General features: G+C 37.3%; 1 protein-coding gene across 4 annotated transcripts in view; it reads right to left on the bottom strand.

Annotated features, from left to right (window-relative positions):
- ROBO3 (roundabout guidance receptor 3) overlaps positions 1–21,547 on the bottom strand; it is a 2,447,731-nt gene that overhangs the window by 223,164 nt on the left and 2,203,020 nt on the right. For all 4 annotated transcript variants that reach the window (XM_044081188.1, XM_044081190.1, XM_044081189.1 and 1 more), the window contains one exon: positions 8,453–8,476. In XM_044081188.1, coding sequence (XP_043937123.1) covers positions 8,453–8,476 — 24 coding nt within the window. The remainder of the gene's footprint in view (positions 1–8,452; positions 8,477–21,547) is intronic.

The following is a 21,547-nucleotide window of genomic DNA, read 5'->3' as shown; positions in this document are numbered from 1 at the left end:
GTGGGGGATTTAGTTTGAGACTTTGGGTTACTAATGTGATGGTAGGAGGTTAAGTGTGTTGTAAAAGTTAGGCTTAAAACTATTATAAAGGTTAGGGACAGCATTTTGTCCTGAGAAGGTCAGGAGAAAAGAAAAGAGCCTATGTGGATATGTTACAGGAGTGGGTAGGGTTTGTGTACTGTTTTGTTTATGGATGGTGTACATGGAGTAGGGAGGCTGGGTGGGGGGTTAGGTTTAGAAATATTACAGAATATGGATAATGTGTGAGTAAGGAGAATGGTTGTGAATGTAGATGAGATTATAGTGAGATACATGCTAAGCTATAGATGGAAGAGAGTGAATGGGGAGAAGCTTGTTAATTATGAAGTTACTCTGAGAGTGAGGCTGTAGGGAGTGGCTTGTTAGTTACAAAGGTCAGGAACCTGGGGGTGAGTGGGAATGGGGGTAGGGTAGAGGAGCAGAGTGAGCCTGAGCATAGCGAGTGAACTGAACCAGAGAGATTGTGGGAAGCAGAACAGCACAGAAAAAAAAACAATCAATGAAAGCATAAGTATAGACAGAGAGTAGCAGGGCTGCAAAAATGACTACAGCTGTGAGCCAGCCAGAAAAACTGGAAGCAAACAAAGGGAGAAGATGTGGGTAGAAGAGAAAAAGGTTTAGCTACTGGGCAAGAGGTGTGTGAATAGGTTTATTTAAGAAGGAAGGAGTGTTATAGGGGAAAGTGGTGGGTTAGGATAGTTTTGTGGATGTGGAGAGAGAGATCAGGGTGAGGAAGTACTGCAGGGATTTGGCTCGATGGTGTGTGAGAGCAGCCTACACTTAGATATTTATCAGGAAATATGCATACAGAGCTAGTGGCTGTCTTGCAATTTGGATTACTGGCCTGGAGAGGAGTGTATGTGTCAATCTTGCTTGCGATTCTGTATATTATAAAGCAGGTTCGCTGTCCTAGGATTAGGGAGAAAGAAGAAATGTTAGAAAAACAGAAAAAAGGGTTGTAGAAATTATAACAGAAAGAGTTGAATGGAGACAAGTGGAGGGGAAGGTAAGTAAGAGACACACCAGCTGTGGGCTAGCCAATATTAAATATGTAACATCTATAGGAAACAATGCAGTCAGCATACAAAAAATCAGCAGATAATAGCATGTAGCATCTAAAAACAAACAATGCAGTAAATATGTGTTCGAATGCAGCACATATACAAAAACATATGAGTGGTAGTTGTTTTGCTACCAGCTAATTAGAAACATGAGTATACCAGCATATGGATATTTATAACACAGACACTATCATTTGAAATGCCAGCTGAGAATAAGTAAAACATTAGAGCGAGGTAGTAGTAAGTAGAGTATAGTAAACTAATCTGCCATTAATTGAGGCAGTAACAGATGGTCTAACACCACTTATTACACCTGCTTGTCAGAAAAATGACAGTGCTGGATGAAGATAATGCACTGTTTTATGGAGGTGTCATTTGTATAATGCACTGGTATCCATAACATTTTTTTGAATGTACATAGACACATAGGTAAGTACTAGGCTAGCTTGCCTTTGTAGACTAATTTAAGCCTTGTCAATTTTCTTTCCAGAGGTGACAATCAAACCCTGTTCCATTTGTCTTTATGGCAAACACCTTAACCATTATACCAAAGCTCCTTATGTTTTCCAAACAGCATCCTTAAGTCAGGGATGACTGCAATTCATACCTACAGTTTGATGTACAAAAACACAGTGAAAAACGGTGTAGCATAGTATGAGATTGCAATGCTTTTTACATACTATAACGTGTAGCAGGGTTTCTGCACTATGCACTTCATAACTCATGTTATCCTTTGCACTTGCACACCTAGAAGCGTGGCCTATTATGTCTCCTCCTTGGTAAATGACCTCTCCCGAAGTCTCACACTTCACAGTCATCACAGTCATAACAAAAAGTGGTGTCACTGCTGGCAGTCTCTTTTGTAGCTTTGCTATCACCTTAAACTTAGGAAGACATTCACCCAATCTCACTGTATTTTATATTTATTGCTTTAAAGGGTGAGTTCTTAACATGTTGATTACTTTATTTACTGATATACATATTTACAATTTGTTGACTGAATTAGTTCCAGATGGGGAGAAAAACTCCAAACTGTGCAAGTGAAATTTCATGATAATAGCAATACAGATGATCTAGTCAATGACCCAACATATAATCAATACATAAAGTGCAATAAAAAGTTATCCCAAGTACATTTGTATGAAAGAACAATTAGCATATACAAATGAAGGTATGCACAGCTCCAGGCAGTAATGGAGATGTAGCTGACAAAAGCATTTCATGAAAACAGACGCAGTACAAGAGAATTGTTAATTTTAATGTTTTAGTTAAAGGTAGCATTTGATGTTAGTCATCACAGACATATGCCTTAATAGAAATGCTAAGTTACTAAAAGTCTAGATCTGGCATAATCTTCTATATATAAAACATGCATTATCATTATGGTTTTAATTTGTTTCACTATTTTAAAACTATTGGCATGGAACTTTATTAAGAAAACAAAGATAGTATTTGTAGTATCCTAGTAGCTGTGCTACTATCTTTCAGTCATTCACATTATGTATCTCTTTACTTAGCATACCTTTTCACTCAGCAACTTAGCAAGACTGAAGTATCACGGAAAATGTTGTCTTGAGTTCAGTTGACCTACCTACCTTCTCCTGTGTATACTTGTGAGGTCACATTCTCAGGACCATAAAACTGTTAACTATTTGATGCAAGCATGAATGCACAGTGCAGAGGAGGAAGCGCATATATGTGCAGGTATGTGACATAACACTTGGTATCTTTAATAAACATACAAACTACATCAAGAGCGTTTGAATCAGATGGTCACTTCCACAAAACGATAATCCTTGAGTATGACAAATCAGAAGGCATTTCATGTGCTGTGCATATGACTAAAACCATGCTCTCTGTAAAGATGTTGGACTTCCATAAAAGAATGCCTCCAACATGTGGACCGCACCAAAAATTTGGTCAGATATGTGCACCTACATTGTTTCTCTTCGTCTCTGCAAGAAAGGCAGTGAAGAAAACTTTCACCATGTCCTGCAATTTCTTTTGATGTCCTTGACAGGACTGAGAGCTGACTAAGTAATTACAGTTTTCTCTGTGTCTATGGTATTTTACGCAGGTAGCGACAAGTCCCTCTGCCAAAGCAGGTGACAGGATAAACTTAAATAGAGGAACAGGCTTTCCCTTTTTTCATTCCGAAAATGCAAGTTGTAGAAAGTACAGCTATATTCCTAGTAAATAAACCACACAGCATTCATAATTTATGGGGAAAAGAAACTTCAGGATTTTGTTGTAGTTGAGTATGGACTATTCAGCCTAATAATAGTTGCAAGACTGACAAGTCACACTTAAAATGACAAAAATGATTACTTTGCAGTCTATACTCAGATTTTAGTTTATTTTTTCTTAACTGGCAGTATACAGCAAGATGATTCTAGCTAGAATCAGTGATCTATTTACTTGTAATTTCACAAAGCTGTAAGTATCCATAAATATATTTAATGACTTCTCTAAAAATACCAAAGGAAATAAAGGTAGATTTCACTGAAAGCCAAATGGTGTGATAGAATGCTGCAGAAGCAGGTACAGACAGGAAGCATGGCAGTAATATGTAAGTGTTGTTAGGCTAGTCATTCAGTGGTTAGTCTAAAGACAGAGAAAAGTGATGACATTTGGGTGAATATGTCCATTAAGTGACACCAAGTGATACCTTGACCCCATGTGAAAAATGGGAAAAGGAGTTGTGGATGTGGATGGATGCAAATCCTTTAAGATACTAAAGTATGACTGATATCCAGGGAATTTGCTTTTTAAAGAGTAACTTTTTTTTTTTTAATTCTTTAAAAAAAATGCTTGAGTGATCTGATCCTTACTCGACTTAACTCCTTTCATTTACATCTTAGGCCACAAGGGCAACGGTAATTGTAGCATCTATGGATAACTTGGAATAATCAATCAAACATGTTGCATGGTAGAAGCCAGAAACAGAGTAAGAATTTGAAGACACCATACAACATTGACCAGAAGCCTGCCTGTCTACCTTACTAGTACCCTTGCAAACCTTAACAATGCCCCTAACCCTAACCCTGAAATAATCATCAGCCCCCTTTTTTCCCATTTTCTACATGGGGTTGGGGTATCGTGTTAACTGTTGCCAACTCTCTCAATTCAGTGCCACACTTCTGCCTTCAACATTCATGCCTGACTCTTGCAGATCTTCTTTCACACAATCCACCCACCTCTTTGTTGGACATCCTTGCTACCTCTTATCTTCTTCCTGTCTGTCCCAAATCTTCCTCACCAGGTTGTCTTCTGCTTTTCTGCACGTGTCCACACAACTGTAATCTGTTCTCTTTGATCTTTTCTGCAATTGGAGCTACTTTGGCTTCTGCACTTATGTCATCATTTCTTCATCTGTTCCACAATGTGCATCCTACCACCCTTCTCAGGCACTTCATTTCCAGCACCTATAACTTCTTCAACTGTTTTGCCCTTACTGCCCAGGTTTCTGTACCATACAGTAGTACTGGTCACACCACTGTCTTGTACACCTTACTTTTCTTTGGCATTCTTCGGTCAAAGACTACACCTGACATTTTATGCCAGTTGGCAGGAGCCCCTGTGATTCTAGCTTTGACCTCTTCATTCAGACTTCCCTTCTCCTCAACCACTCCTCCCAAATACTTGAAGCTGTTTATCTGTCCCACTGTCTTCCCTCCTATCTCTATTCTAAGTTTCTTTTGATTTCCAATTTTCTCACTGTCTTATCTGTGCTTAGTTTCATCCCATGTGCCTTTAGTTTTGCATTCCATTCTCCTATCCTTTGCTGAAGTTCTTACTCAGAGTCTGCATGTAATGCCACATCGTCTCCATACAGTAACTTTGTTGATATGTCCCCTCCGACCTGTTTGCTAATGTAGTCCATCACCAGTATGAACAGCAGTGGGCACATAGCTGAACCCTGATGTACACCCACTCCCACTGGGGATGCCTCTGTCAGGCCGAACACTGTTCGTACTTGAGTCATTGGATCCTTATACATAACCTGCACTAATTCCACCAGCGTTTTTGGAACTTCAAACCACCACAGTACTGCCCACATCAGCCTTCTTGGCACCATGTTGTATGCTTTCTCCAAGCCAGGATTGCCCAGTTAGACTCTCTTCTCATCTCTAGCTTCTTCTCAAGTAACTGTCTCACTGCAAACATCTGGTCAATTGTGCTGCATCCAGACCTGAATCAGAACTGCTCATCTCCCATCTTGCAGTCTACTATTCTGCGTATCCATTTATCAATCACCCTCTCCATAAGTTTCATACAATGTGATTGAAGTTTGATGCCTCTGTATTGCCCACAGTTGTGGATGTCCCCTTTTGTCTTGTACACTGGCACTAGTATGCTTATTCTCCAGTCATCTGGGATACGCCTTTCTCTCCACACTGCTATGAGTACCCTCAGGAGCCATTTCTCCCCTATCTCACCCAGCATCTTAATCATATCTGCTGTAACCTCATCTGAGCCTGCTGCTTTCCCTGATTTCATCTTCTTTAGTGCTGTTCTTACTTCTTCTAGGGTGGGCTCCTCTTCTTTTCTCATTGTAGGCTCTTTCTGGGGCAGAACAGCTTCTGTGGGGTTTTCTTCATTCAGAAGCTGCTGAAAATACTCCTCCCATCTGCCTTTGATGCCCTGTGGACTGATGAGCAGGTTGTTTCTGGCATCCCTTACGAAGGGTGTCTGACTATCTTCTTTATCTTTCTGTCTTTGCCTTACAACCTGATAAAGTTTATTTGCGCCACTTACTGAGTCACTTTCCAAAAGTTGGTAGAGTGCCTCTGATGCCCTATTCTTTGCTATTGCAACTTCTTTCTTAGCTTCTTTGTTAGCCAACCAGTAGTCCTTCCTAGCCTGATCAGTCTTTTCTATCTCCCACTTCTTCCTGCACACCTTCTTTCTTTTGATGACTTCCAGGACTTCTTATTCCACCATCAGCTTTCCTTATGTACCTTATTTCCATACCTGGCTCAGCCACATAGCTTTTCTGTAGTCCTAACACATGCTGTTCATAGGCGCTGCCATTCTTGTTCAGCACCACCTATTTCCTCCTCTTCTTGGGGTGCTAGAGCCCCATGTAATTCCTTGAACTGCCGTACTTTCTCTCCAATCAACTTCTAGGTCTTCATCCCGGTCTCTGTTGACCTTAGAGCCTTCTCTGACCACTGCTTGCAGCTGATTGTGGCAACTAGTGGTTTATGCTGTGGGCCGACTGTTTCACTGGGGATGACTTTGCAATCATGGATTCTTTCTCAGTGCATTTTCCTTACTAGGAAGATGTCTATCTGACTTGCATGCTGGCTACTCCTGTATGTGATCTAGTGACTGTCTCTCTTTCTGAACCATGTGTTGGCTACTATTAAGCCATTTGTCAGATGGCTTCTCTTTCTTTACTGCTGTTGCTCCACCCATGTGAACCCCGGCATTCAAGTCATCCATTATCAACACCAATTCATGCTGCCCTGCTTTATCTAGTAGATCCTGCAACTGCTGACTGAATGCACTCTTTTCCTCACTATCACAACATTGTTGTGGGGCATAGGTTGAGATTATGAATACTGCCTTATCATTGCACTGGAGTCTGATTGCCATGAGTCTATCATTAACTCTGATGATATCCCCTCACTGCCTTCTGAAGCCTCTATCTCACCACAATTCCTACACCATTTCTAGCCTGTCCCCCTTTTGAGTAATAGAGTCTGCATCTCAAGTCAAGTGGCTTTGCTGCACTGCCCTTCTATCTTGTCTCTTGTATACACAGAATGTCCAGCCTCCTCCGTATCATCATGTCATCCAGTTCCAAACTGCATCCTGTCAGTGAACTTACATTAAGCGTAGCAATTCTCAGTTCATGTTTGGCAGGTTGGTTGTTTTTTACGCCAAGCTTTCACTCAATAGTGCTATCTCAGGTGACCCAGGCTGGGCAACTAGACACCAGCAGGCCAGTAGCTTATTGACTCAGGACTGCTGGGCTTTATGGCAGGCACACACTGGCCAGTAAAGGCACATATACCCCCCTCCCACCATGAGCATGTGTCCCTGGCGTAGGTCGATGTAGGCTGGGTCCTCAACCCAATTATTATCAGTAACTACTCATGCCCACTTTGGCGACATTAGTCAACATGACTGAATCACCTAGAGCCATATTTACACCATTGAGTGGCTAGCCCTGCCATGGCATGCAGTATGTGATCCATGTTCTCCTACCCTGAGGATACTGCTTACCACAGTAGATGCCCAAAGCGGTTGGTCTTCCACCTGTAGGGCACCATATAGTCTGTGCTGCTGCCCACAGCTCCATTCATTGGTGAATTTGAGATGAAAACACTCCACATGTTTTTTTTTGGAAATGGGGGGAACCCCACGGAGACACAGGGAGAAGATGCAAACTCCAAACAGGCATTGATCGGAGGTCGGGATCGAACCTTGTACCGTGTGCATGGGAGGCGAAGACCTTAACCATTATGCCAACTGGTCTCTCTTACCCTACATCTTGCCTTTAAAACACGCTTTCCGTAACAGTGCTATTATTCAAACAAATTTCAGCTGAATGTGTCCCTGGGTTTTCGTGTAACAATAGCAAAAGAAAACTGTTTCCTTTTGTGATCTTTTTTTCCCCAATGTTTTACATTTTTCGATATGCTGAATTTTGGAATGATGACATTTTTTCTGCCTTCCCAGGATTCTAGCAGAACAAATGGCCTCTTACCCCTGTGAGGAAAGAACAGATAAATATGATGGCCAAAAGGGAGGCTTGTTAATTACTGCAGGGGTCAGATAACCAAATAAATAAAAAAAAACAATGGTCACATATTTTAAATAGGCACTTGTGATATTCTTGGTTTCCAGGACAGCTCTCATTCCAAAAATGTTAGACTATTTCTCACCTATTTCTAATTTAAACACACTAAAATATTATATCCTTTTACAAAAGTAATAATATTTTATCTCTTTACAGGAAGGGTAAGTCAAATTTTGTACTATATGACTCGTGCTTCACGTGTGGTTGAACATGATGCCATCAGCTTGGGCCTGGAAAATGAACATGGGACTGAAGGATCACATGTCTAGCACATGCATTAGCTGTAGCTGTACAAGGTGAAATAAACACAGGTGCACACACAAGGTGAAAGGTGACAAGCTGCATAGGATAGCATTAGATGACAAAGGTACCAACAGATGTAAGAATATGTGGCTTTGTGAGGAATGAATGTTGAGATATGATCCCACAAATGAAAATAATCTTACCGAATTAAAACATTAAATTACATTTACATTCACTTATGAACACCAGTATTTAACATGAAGAAAATTTCTGGAAAAAATTCAGTCACTGCTCTTACCTGCTGGAGTATACGCAAATGAGGCTGCAATTAAAGAAAAAAATTACAAAGATTAATGTTACTTATTGAGTCTTCCAGTGTTAAGTAGTTTCAATTAGCTTTGTCAAGGAATCTGGGGAAAACAACTCCACACAAGGTTCATACTGATGAGAACCACGCTCCTGATTCTAACAGCGAGTAAACCAAAATGTATATGCCAGAACAAGTCTGGAAAAAGCTAAACATTTTAAATAATACCTTTATAAAAATGATACAGTTTAGCTGTGTATGAGTCAGGCAATTGTCAGAGCTTTGCTAGGGAGTACTGTTGGGTAGAAAGTATTTACTCAACAATTTTAAAATGCTAAAATACATTGATATTTAAATGTCTATATGTGCTGTATTTCTAGAAAAAATGTTACTTTTCTATCGCTTAGAATGCTAGGAAGTGATTTAAATATGATTAAGTGATCAACATTTCTTTTAGACTATGCTTCTTAATGGCCTATTGCCAACTAGTAATCTTTACACAATAGAAAGACAGCAAATGAGGAGGAAGCTTTTCAAATCTTTTTCTCTGTCAAGAGGATAAACTCCTGTCATCTGACAAAACAAAATAAATATAAAGATTACCCAAGTTCAGTTTGAAAATACATGTTGCACATTGGTCTTGAACTGAAGGAGTTATTTTGTTAAACGTCCTTCCCCTTGTGTAAATCATTATCAGATCCATTCTCTTTTTCCTAATGTGCACTACAGAGAGGAGAAGAGGAAAACTGATTACAATTAATTCCAATTAGTACTAATTAACTACAGGACGGTGGGTCCAGGCAATCCTGCTTTACCCAGGGCAGTTGCTGGTCAAGCAGCAGAACTGGGCAATTCGCTAAAAAGTAAAAAAAGAGATGCTGCTGTTGTTAAGTGAAGTTTGTTGGTGTCTTTCGGCTTTTCCCGGTTAGGGGTCGCCACAGCGGAACTCCGGTCCGCTAATGATTGGTAGTTGATTTTTACGTGCTGAGTTACCAGCCCTGACGCACAACCCTCAACAAAGGTATGCCCATTCATGCATGTCTCCACGCAGAAGACGCTCTAGCTGAGAATCGAACCAGACAGCGACTTACTGTGAGGCGACAACGCTACCGCAGCACCACCACTGCAAAATGTACAGAGCCAAAAAGATTCAGAAGTTCCTAAGATTGACAAAGACATAGATGATTTAGGTCCATCTGCAACATTAGGATCATGAAATTCACAAATCCAGACATGGAAGGCCTTCCAGGAATTCTGGAGCAAGGCCGAAAGAGTGGCCTGTTCATGCAAAAGTTCACCTCAAGTACAGAAAACACAATAGTTGGGATAAGGATGAGGGGTGGAAAAGCCCAATAAGTCTGTTGGGGAGTGAGTTCCTTCAATGAAAAGAATTAGGCGAGGGAGCAAATTGTGGTCTTAGCAGCTCTCAGAAGACCCAGATGTGATTTATGTATTCTATTGGTTGCAATGGATATGTTATTTTTATACTTATCAATGCTTATTTTAATATACTGTTAGATTTTAAAGTACTGCAACAGTTTCAAATATTTTTACTATTTAGCTGAGAAGAACAATTTGAATTTGTTAAAGTTCATTATAGTTTAGCAAATAGATGATAAATGCTTCTTGCAATCATTTAACCTTGAAAGGAAAGCAAGGTACTTTGTACTTGTAGGGAATGTCTCTGAGATAAGTTTGCTGAAAGAAAACACACAAACCATGTCAAGACTGAAACATGAGAAGGTTTTAAGCTATACTCCCATATGCATACCTTTTTATCTGTTTTTTCCTTTCAGCCTTGGAAATGTGCTTGTGTTTTAATTACAAGTTGAGAAAGCTTTGAACTGTGTATGAAATAATCTTTTTTCTAACTTTAAGGTATAAAAAGGGTTACATCTGTGCACAGATTTGAATCTATTTTGAAATATTCCAAACTCATGACACATTATAATAAATGTGTTTGCATCCAATCTAACAGTCTATGTTTTAAATTGAATAACTGCATGATACTATCTGCTAACAAATGTTCCTTTTTGGCTGATGCAGTGACGACTCTACCTGAGGTTTATTTGTTTTGCTTCACATCACTGACGACTGTGGCAGGGATCTCTTCAACAAAAACTGAGTACCCATTTCTCTAAGTGCTTTTAACTTACATTTTGTCTTTGAGTTCCTGTAGATATTCAATGATGCCAATGCAGCTTTGGACTGTATGCACATTATTTATTGCACTGGTGAATGCATTCTATGTTTAGGCTTATGTTCACAGTTGTGAGTTTTTTCTTATAGCATATGCTACATGCATTAACTAGGAGGGGCCCAGTATTTGAGGCTAAATTGGGTTTCAGCCATAAATGTATAGCAGTGAGGGTTGCTGCAAATACTTGATGTGCATACCTGACATTTTGTGTGACTCTGCATGCATGACTGAGTGTGTTCTAAGACAAACAACCAGAAACACAAGAAAGAGAGAGGGTTTAAGTAACAGCACAGTGTACTACAGTCTACATTACTGGTAAATGATTACTGAACCTTCTGCTGGTTCTCCAGCCCATTATATGTAGCACACATATGGGCCAAACTCTGGTCAATACATAGCATATTGGTACAAACTAACAAAACAAAACTTAGATTTATACTTTCCTGACAATGGCACTTTTGATAAAATTAAAATACTACATCTATGAACTAAATTAGAACAGAAAGGTAATAAAATTAAAATTGATCAGTGTAATAGCTGTAATAATTGGTATACTGAAACTTTTAAATGACAAATCCACTGTAAAGGGGTTTAAAGATACAAATGACAAACTGTTACAATAGGTGAAAGAACTTAAAAATATAGTTAAAGCCTGTAATACCATACTAACTGCTCCTTTGTATCCAACAATTTTAAATGACGAGGCTGCAGAGGGAGGTGGGGAGATGAACAACTTCCCTGTTTCCCACATTGTAGAAATGACCAGGTTCCTCATTTATCCCAACAAGACAGAGGTCAGTCTGTTACCCCATGAAAAAGTGTATTTATACAGGTCACTCCTTCTGCATTTGCACAATCAACCTCAGCTTTACCTCAACCTGGACTATCTAGCACTGTCCACCCCACCACTTCGTCCTCTCAGTTAGATGGTGATGGGAGGAGCATTACACACCATGGTGAAGTAGAACATTCCAGTAAAAAGGAACATTGTACTTCCAAAGGACAAGACGGGAAGATCAGATGGATAATTCTCTATATCCCCTTAGAGAAATGTCATATATGGATGGTACTATGGCATTAGTCCATAGATCTTGGACAGTTACTGATTTACATTCTATATTAATTATGAAAAATGCAGCAAAGATGGTAAATGCCTCACTCTTCAAAATTAACACATTGAAAAAGTCCATAAGAGTGAGGCAAAGCAAGCAGGCAGCTGATGTCTTGTACCCAAAGTCAAAGTAAACTCGGAAATAGAAGCAGAAATCCAGCATTTATTGAACCTTAGCACTTTCACAGTATAAGTACTGCATCCAAGTCAGAGCATCAAAACCATTTATATACAGTTAAAAAAAAAAACGAAAAAGCCAAAAGCGGCAGCAATACACCAGGAAACCGGAGACAAAGCTGGAGACAGTAATGGTTTATTAGATCCAAAAATGTTAAGCGCTTTCTGCAGTGAAAAAAACTGCCTTCTTCAGTGAAAAAAACTGCCTTCTTCAGAACATTAAAAGTTTGAAATGCATCACCTTATATACACACCGCCCCACAATAAAACCCGCCTTTATTAATCAATTATCCTATTAAAATTTAAAAACACATTTGTATAACAAAATTAGGTACTTTTTCTGTTGTACTCATTGTGACACATATATTCACTTGTCAAATATTGAATGTAAACTAACATTAAAAACACACTCAATCAGTTTAAAAACCGAAGTTCTGGTACCAAAATGCCAAAATGCCTACAACGGTCAACAACGAAGATGACCAATTTTTAATATCTGGCGCCAAACCCAAACGCCATTTTCCATCGCGGACATATGCGGGTGAAGAGAAGAACCGAAAGGTTCCTAACACACATAATAAAGGTACTGTGCAAAATAATAACTTACGGAGAGATGTTGAAAAAGGGCATATATACAATTTGGATAACTTTGTCAAAATGCCTTTGGACTTTAAAGATTTTGCTAGATCTAGTTCTAACTGTCCAAAGGAAAAAGGCGAGGGGGGTTATTCCTCCTTAAAAAAGCTTATTTTCTCTTTTGGTAATAATCTTACCAAGGTAAAAAATATCCAAGTAGAAAATATGTACCTTCGGAAATGTTTGGACAGCAATGTTATACCGATGGGTTTGCGTTTCTTCAAGGAACCCATGGGTGTTGAAATGAACACTAAAAATATTAAAATCTGTAATGATATGTTCAACGAGTTTGGAACCAAATTCATGTTATTTATAATTGAATGTAATGACTTTAAAATAAGTGCGTTACTAAATGAAATTGAAAACATGGACAGAAATATTCAGAATGATTTGATGTTTGAGCAGTGGGAAAGGTTATATTAAAAACAGTTCGAGTATGCTGAGAGTACATATAAGAAAACATATGAAAGAAAGTGTAGAAAGTTACAAAGAGATATTACACAATATGAAAAGGGCACTGCATATAGGTGGAATAGTAATGATAAAAAATATGTTGTGAATAGGTATGATAGAAAATATTCTAACCCTGTTAATGAAAATATCATTCACCATAATGATGAAGAATGTTTTTTAGAAGATGGGAGAGAAGAATGGAAAATGGTGGAAAGAAGGGGGAAAGGGCGGAATGCTTGGAGAAATCACAGATACAATCAATAGTTGAACCTCCTAGTGGTAGTGAAATCTTTGGTTCACCTAATATTGATACTCTTGTTACTGATAGGGATCCAGTTATTGAAGCTAGTAATAGTGGGAATTTTTATGGAAGCGGCGAATTCAAGATTTTCAACTATACTACTCATCCAATTTCACCTGAATATTATGAAATATTCTCTAAGGGTATGAAATTTATACCTGATTATAGTTTGGATTTTACTGACATTCTTGTTGAATTCAAACTTTTTTTGAGAAAATTAAATTTAGGCATTTTTTTCAAGAATCAAAATAGTAGTACTGTTTTGCAATTGGGTGAATTAAAGAAAAATAGTACATTCACCCCTCCGATGTGCATGACTTTAGCCTCTTTTGAAAATGTGGTCAATTCACAAGTATATGCTTTATATAAAAAATGTAAATATTTAAGAGGAGAAAAACAGTATACATATAAGATTTTTGATATAGTTAAATCTTTATGTGAGAACAATATTAGAATTATGTCCGCGGATAAGGGTGGGGGTATAGTGTTTTATGATAATGAGAAATATACTAATAACATTTTTGAACTATTAAATAATTCAACACAATATACTCCCTCTTCGTTAAATGAGGTTAATATTGCACATGCACGTATTGATTCACACCTGGAGGAATTTATAATTGAGAACAGGATAAGTGAGGAAATGTACAGATTTCTGAAGGTTGAATATCCTATACTTGCCACTATCAATGGCATCCCCAAAGTGCATAAAAATGTCAATGACCCTCCATTTCGTCCAATAATTTCTGGTAGTGCCAGTAAAGCATTCCCTTTTGGTAAGGTGATCCACCATAAATTGAAACACATGTATAAGACAGTGAATCACATTATGAAGGATTCATGGGAATTCTTAGGTATTTTTAAACAAGACCTGTGGAAAAATAATCTTATATATGTCACCATTGACATCCAGGATCTCTTCTCTAGTATACCCAAGGAAGATGGACTAGCTAGATTTAACAACAGTATAAACAGAGAGAGTGGCTTGGGACAAGAAGACATTTCTTTATTGATGGAATTTATGGATATAGTTTTGGATCACAACTATATTTATTTTGAGGGGGAATATTACAAACAGAGAACGGGGGTTGCCATGGGCACCTCTTGTGCCCCTATATACGCCAGTTTGGTGTTATTGGACTGGGAAACTGAATTCATATTTAAATCTGAGTGGATGCCTAAAATTAAGAAATATGTCAGATACCTGGACGATATTTTTATACTGTGGGAGGGGGGTGAACAAGATTCATCGTGCTTTATGGGATACATCAATAGTACCACCGATTATCTTAAGTTCACTCACCAGTATGACCACACAGGTATTGGCTATTTAGATGTCTTTATTTATAGTGATGGTGAATCATTCCAGTCCCGTATTCATAGGAAGGACACGTTTAGTAATGGTTACCTTCATTACAGCAGTGCACATTCATATAACACCAAAAGGGGTATTATTAAGGGGCAATGTATTCGTGCTGCCCGTATGACAACAGATAGGAGATATTTACTACAGGAAATGAGATTTATAGGGCAATTATTCTCTGACAAAGGGTACCCCCCAAAGATGATTAAGGACATTACAGGATATGTCCTTAAGGAATGGGGACATAAATATAAACCTTTATTAGGAATAGGTATTGGTAATAATCAGGATAACAACAATAACAACAGTGGTAGACAAGGAACAAGCAATGAATATACTAAAGCTTGTGTTATTAAGTATGGTAGACATACCAATGAGGTGAGGAATATTATTTCTACCAACTGGAATATTTTGACAAGCGACTTGGCGATAAGGGATAAAGTTACAACTGAACCGTACTTTGTATATAAAACAGGAAATAATTTGAAAAGGATTATAGAAATTAAATCAAAGTATCAACAGTCCAGTAAAATACAAAGGACAGGTACCAAAAAATGTGGTCAGTGTAACTTTTGCAAATATATATTGGATACGCCTAATGTTATACTGGCGAATAGACTAAAAAGCAGGATATGGTTTTGTAATGGAAATTGTTTGAGTAAACATATAGTTTATTTGGGTATTTGTCAGACATGTAAAAGTTATTATGTGGGCAAAACCGATCGATGTTTAAAGAATAGAATATATGACCATACCTACTGTATGAGGAAACTTGACATGAATAATGCTTTGTCTAGACATTTAATTAACAATCCTCAATGTAAGTTATTTAAATTTGCCATTCTTGATATTATTATTCCAAACCCACGTGGGGGTAACATCAAGGCTGCTGTGGGTGAAAGGGAGATCAGATGGCAGATTATGTTAGATGCGGCTACTCCTCCTGGACTCAACGAGGTGATTCCAACAAAGCCACTAGTCAGGGTTTAGAATTTTTAAGTTTTCATGGCTTACATATATATATATACATTTATAAGGTATAAGTTTTAGGCATAGTCAGTATGTTGGGTAGTACTACACAATCTATTTTTAGAACACATTATTTACAACAACATTACCTATGGTAAAGAACTAGACTGTATATATTTAAATTAATAGGCAATAAGATGTATATCAATCTTGTTTTGGGTTGGTATTCTTTACCAAATTGGATATGTAGCAGTAATAGTGGGTATTTTATAATTAATATTCTTCACAAGATAAAGTGGTACTAAGCTTGAACTCCGGTTTTTAAACTGTTTGAGTGTGTTTTTAATGTTAGTTTACATTCAATATTTGACAAGTGAATATATGTGTCACAATGAGTACAACAGAAAAAGTACCTAATTTTGTTATACAAATGTGTTTTTAAATTTTAATAGGATAATTGATTAATAAAGGCGGGTTTTATTGTGGGGCGGTGTGTATATAAGGTGATGCATTTCAAACTTTTAATGTTCTGAAGAAGGCAGTTTTTTTCACTGCAGAAAGCGCTTAACATTTTTGGATCTAATAAACCATTACTGTCTCCAGCTTTGTCTCCGGTTTCCTGGTGTATTGCTGCCGCTTTTGGCTTTTTCGTTTTTATTGGTTGGACACTGGGATATTTGTTCATACATATACAGCAGTTAATTAAGTCTAATCAGCAATGGATAGATACCAATTAAGTAGCCAAAAACAACTATTAAAATCCTGACATTAAATTATAGTTAAATAAACCCACATTATACAAGTTTCATATCAAATACACTAAACTTATACACAAGAAAAAAATCTAAGTCACAAAAATAACAAATATATAAGGAACAATATGCAGGAAAAATCATGCACTAAAAACATTCATCTACTCAATGGTCTTGCTTTAAGAAGGGGTTTCAATGGCACCTTTTCATTTAGACCGTGACCCATATCAGCCCTAAGTCTAACTATCAATTTTGTGTTAGTGGCTTCAGTGAAATTCTCAATGTCTCCACCCCGTTCATTTGCAACTACTTTTTGTACAACCTGAAACGTAAAATGATGTTCTAAACCACAATCACTAACATGTTTAGCTAAAGCATTACTAAAAGACTTGTTCCTAATAGTATATACATGTTCCTTAATCCTGTCTCTCAAGTGTCTATTCATCTTTCCAACGTAGAAGGAGGTGTATATTAGACAGACAGCCAAATAAACCACATTCATAAAGCAGCAATCTGTACTGACTTTAAACTTAAACACTTTTTTTCAAGTCAGGGTGTTCAAAAGACCCTGACAATATAGCTTCAAAAATTACAGTTCATACAAGGGGTAGTGGCAAAACATAAGCCACTAGATATGGTGTCTCCTGTACTAGGGTAACATAGCATTTGTTTTAAAGATTTCTTATTTTTAAAAGAAAAACTGGGCTTATCACCAACTATATTCTTAAGTTCTGTATTGCTGGTTAGAATGGGTCAGTATTTCTTAATTACATCTGTAACTGAATTTACATTACTGGCATAATATAAGGGCATACGCAATGAAATATTAACAGCCCTATTATCTTATATTGATTCTAATTGTTGATCCAAAGGGATGAAATATGGTTTACCTATAGTGGGACATACTTGTGTCACTTCACGTAATTAAATGTCAACATCCCCCTCGTCATACCTTCTTTCCTATAATCTATCATTCAAACCACCCAAACCCACTTCAAACCTGCCATCATCTGGGTTCATCCTTGACATCCTGAGACCCTGCCCTTTAACTATGTTCTTAAAAATATGTCCAGGGTGTATGCTTCTTCTATGAAGCAAGTTGTTCCTTGTACATTCTTTCTTAAATATAGTAGTTCCAAGCAACGCAGACTGGTTTCTAAACACTTTTATGTCTAGAAAATTAACCTATTTACTAGATACATTAATGTCAAACCTAAGGAAAGAAGTACTCGAGTTAAGAGCTGTAAAAATAAATTCAACTCTGTTTCTGTACCATCCCAAAGAAAATAAAAGATCAACAGCAAAGCATCTATAAAAGGCAACCAGTTGCCATCTTGTCGTTTTTAAGAAAGTATCATTCTCCCATCACTATTATCGATATAACTTTTGGCGGTTGAAGTACCCATCGCAGCACCTTCCCTTTGTAAATAAATCTGTTGGTTGTACAGAAAAACATTATTTTCAAGTTTCAAGGATAATTTCCATAATTATACAGATCAATTTTATGTTGGTATGTTCATATGAACTATACTGTGACAAATATTCCCTTAACATCTCCACCCTTATATCATTAGGTATAACTGTAAATAGTCGACATCCATAGTGACCAACAGTAAATTGTCACTAGGTTTCTTGCTCTCATTCAAATACTTATACAGATCCATCAAAAATTGTTTTTAATCTCTTACAATATATTCATTCAGATCCAATACTTTTCTCAGATGTTTTTCCACATATATAGATGGAGACTTGGTACACCATCCATGACCCAAAACAATTGGTCTGAATGGTGGATTGGAAGGGTGCTTATGTAACTTTTGGAAGCCTATAGATAAGGGGAATGACTGGTTTCTCTACCACAAAATAGTTTGTTTTATATATATATATATATATATATATATATATATATATATATATATATATATATATATATATATAAAAATTAATAGTTCTACAAAACAAAGAATCATACAATAAGTCATGGACTTTCAAAACCATCCTATTAACATCATCGTTAGTAATTTTCTTATAAGCAGAATCATCTCCTAACATACTTGTCATAGATTTCATATAGAACTCAGAGTCCATTATAACCATTGGAACCCCTTTATCAGTGTGTCTGATGGTTATTGTTTCATCCATCTGTAGTGACCTCAGGATGGCCCATCTGCACTTAAATTATTAGCTGTCCTCATTTTTTCCAAAAGGAATCAAGTAAAAGTCATTCTCACACATTTTAGAAAAGGTTTCTAGTGTTGGATGATTTACTGGTTGAAAAACGCTAGGTTAAAAAACACATTATTTCCAACATTCTGGTTATGCCCCTTAAAATTAAGTCTCAACATAACTGCTCTAACAAACATTTTTTAAATCAATAACAGAATCTGTAATATTTAGAGTCTGAGTAGGTATGTAAGAAAGGCCTTTTTCCAACATGGAGAACTCACCAGGTGTAAGTCGTTTCAAAGAGATATTCCAAATTAAAGATCGTTTCTGCCCGACCACATCTTTTGTATTGTCTGCATATTCCCTGTTTCATGTTGTAGTTTGCGTTTCAACCTTTACTTGCTCTGGAATCATTCCCTGTTCGACTAGGCTTCCCGAACAAAGTTTTTGCTCAGCGTGATGGGATATATATGTGAAAAACCTGTTCTACCGATATTGCATCTGAAGCCAGTAAAGTTTGCTTATCCAAGTGTGCAGCAGCTGATCGAATGACTTCCTTTTGGTGTTCTAATGAAACAACAGCAACATCTGTTTGAGATGAAAAGGTCTTCCTCCGAGCACCTAATTCTTTCAAAGGATGTGGGCATGTAACAAGCACTTCCTGCACAATGTAAGCTGTATTACAATGTATTTCAGTATTATCGTTAGAATAGCCTGTCGTAATTAAATTCACAGATGTAGTACATATATAGGTAGATCATCAGAGTTTTTGCTAATGCCTCTATTGGCATTTATCAGCCAAACAAAAATATGACCATTGGCAAAGTCCTTTCTGTCCCTTTCAAGTTTATTAAACTTAGTCCGAAGTAGCCTTCTTTCATAGAGGGAAGTCGATTCAATGAGAGCACTCATCCTCTCATCCATGATGTCATTGGGAAAAGCATTATACAGTTTCTGTCGTGCTGCTGTTATTTTTTCTATGAGGGGAGTTTCCTTGGACAATGAAACATCAGCATAGCATACCTCAGGAGTATAGTCCAAGTCTATTCCTCCAATGACACCTTCAGCCATTGCTCCAACCAGCCACAGAAAACAGATACAAATTATAAAAAATGCAGCAAAGATGGTAAGTGCCTCAGTCTTCAAAATTAACACACTGAAAAAGTCCATAAGAGTGAGGCAAAGCAAACAGGCAGTTGATGTCTTGTACCCAAAGTCAAAATAAACTCAGAAATAAAAGCAGAAATCCAGCATTTATTGAACCTTAGCACTTTCACAGTATAAGTACTGCTTCTTCAGATGTTACATCCAAGTCAAAGCACCAAAACCATTTATATATAGCAGTTAATTAAGTCTAATCAGCAATGGGTTGCCAATTAAGTAGTCAAAAACAACTATTAAAATCCTGACATTAAAATATATTTAAATAAACCCACATTATACAAGTTTCATATCAAATACACTAAACTCATACACAAGATAAAAATCTAAGTTACAAAAATCACAATATGCAAGAAAAAATCATGCACTAAAAACATTTGTCTAGTCAATGGTCTTGCTTTAAGAAGGGGTTTCAATGGTACCTTTCCATTTAGACCGTGACCCATATCAGCCATAAGTCTATCTATCCATTTTGTTTCAGTGGCTTCAGTGAAATTCTCAAGGTCTCCACCTGTTCATTCTATATTAACACTTTTGCTAAAATTAGACAAGCCCACAAAAGTTTAAGGATGAATTAAACACTGTTATTCAAATATATGAACCTATTCTGTCAGATTTAAGATAGTTGTTAATGGCTCCAGCAGAGGACCCACATTATTCAACTGCTGAAGGGAAAAGGGCATGAACAGAAGTCAGAAAGAAGCTCTTACAAAAAATTCTGACAGTTTGTCTTGTTAAATCAAACTCAGATAAAATTAATGCATGTAAGCAAAGTAAGGGAGAAACAGCAGCTGATTTCTTTTAGCAGACTTAGTCTTTTCAGCACATTCTGACATTGCATATCTGATGGTAACTGATAAAGCAGCTTTTAATTCTGCTTTGGTACACAGAATTCTACCCCATATGCAAACATTAGTAAAGCAAAATTAGTTCACTAGGCAGGAAGAAACATAAGTTAATAAAATACACAGAGCACTACATGGTCCAAGTAGATAAAACGAGAGCAGTTAACATCGGATATGTCAACACTTTTGTTTTTGGATATGTCCAAAGCATTTGACACAGTCTTGCACCAAATCCTGCTAAACAAACTAAACCAATATCACCTATCAAATTCCACTCTTACCTGGTTCCAAAGGTACTTAACAGACAGGTACCAAGCTGTGAAATGGGAAAATTCTCTCTCTCCTCAGCTGCCCATAACTATAGGAGTCCCACAGGGTTCTATTTTAGGACCACTACTATTCACAACCTTCACCAATGATCTCCATACCTCCACACAGCATTCAGTATGCAGATGATACTACCTTAATCTGTGCTGCATAAAACATTCCCACCCTCCTGCAAACAACTCAACTAGCATTCTCTGACGTTGAAAACTACCTTAACAAAGCCCAACTTATCCTCAATCCAAAGAAAACTTAGCTTATGATTATAACCAGTTCTAACAAAAACACTGACAACAGTCAATTCACTATCTGCTCCACAAATGCTATTCCAATCGCTCCAGTGGCACAAGCTAAGTTATTGGGAATAACCATAGATTCCCAACTAGAATTTGATAGTCATCTCAACTTAACTATTAGAAAAGTACATGCCAAACTGGGATCACTCTACTGTATCAAACTATTTCTTACCAACAACACAAGATCAGCCACTGCTCACTCCCAACTTCTATCCACCCTATTTTATGCATCTCCCATTCTGACTAATCTCAACAAAACTAAACTAAGCAAAATGGAAGCCTGCTATAACAGAATTGCCCGCTTTGCTGCAAATTGCTCATATAGAACTCAT

This window comes from Protopterus annectens, chromosome 8.part0 (genome assembly GCF_019279795.1).
Source record: "Protopterus annectens isolate FY-2018-M chromosome 8.part0, PAN1.0, whole genome shotgun sequence".
Taxonomy (NCBI): domain Eukaryota; kingdom Metazoa; phylum Chordata; order Ceratodontiformes; family Protopteridae; genus Protopterus; species Protopterus annectens.
The sequence above is the reverse complement of the archived record's forward strand: the minus strand, read 5'-3'. Positions and strand labels throughout refer to the sequence as shown.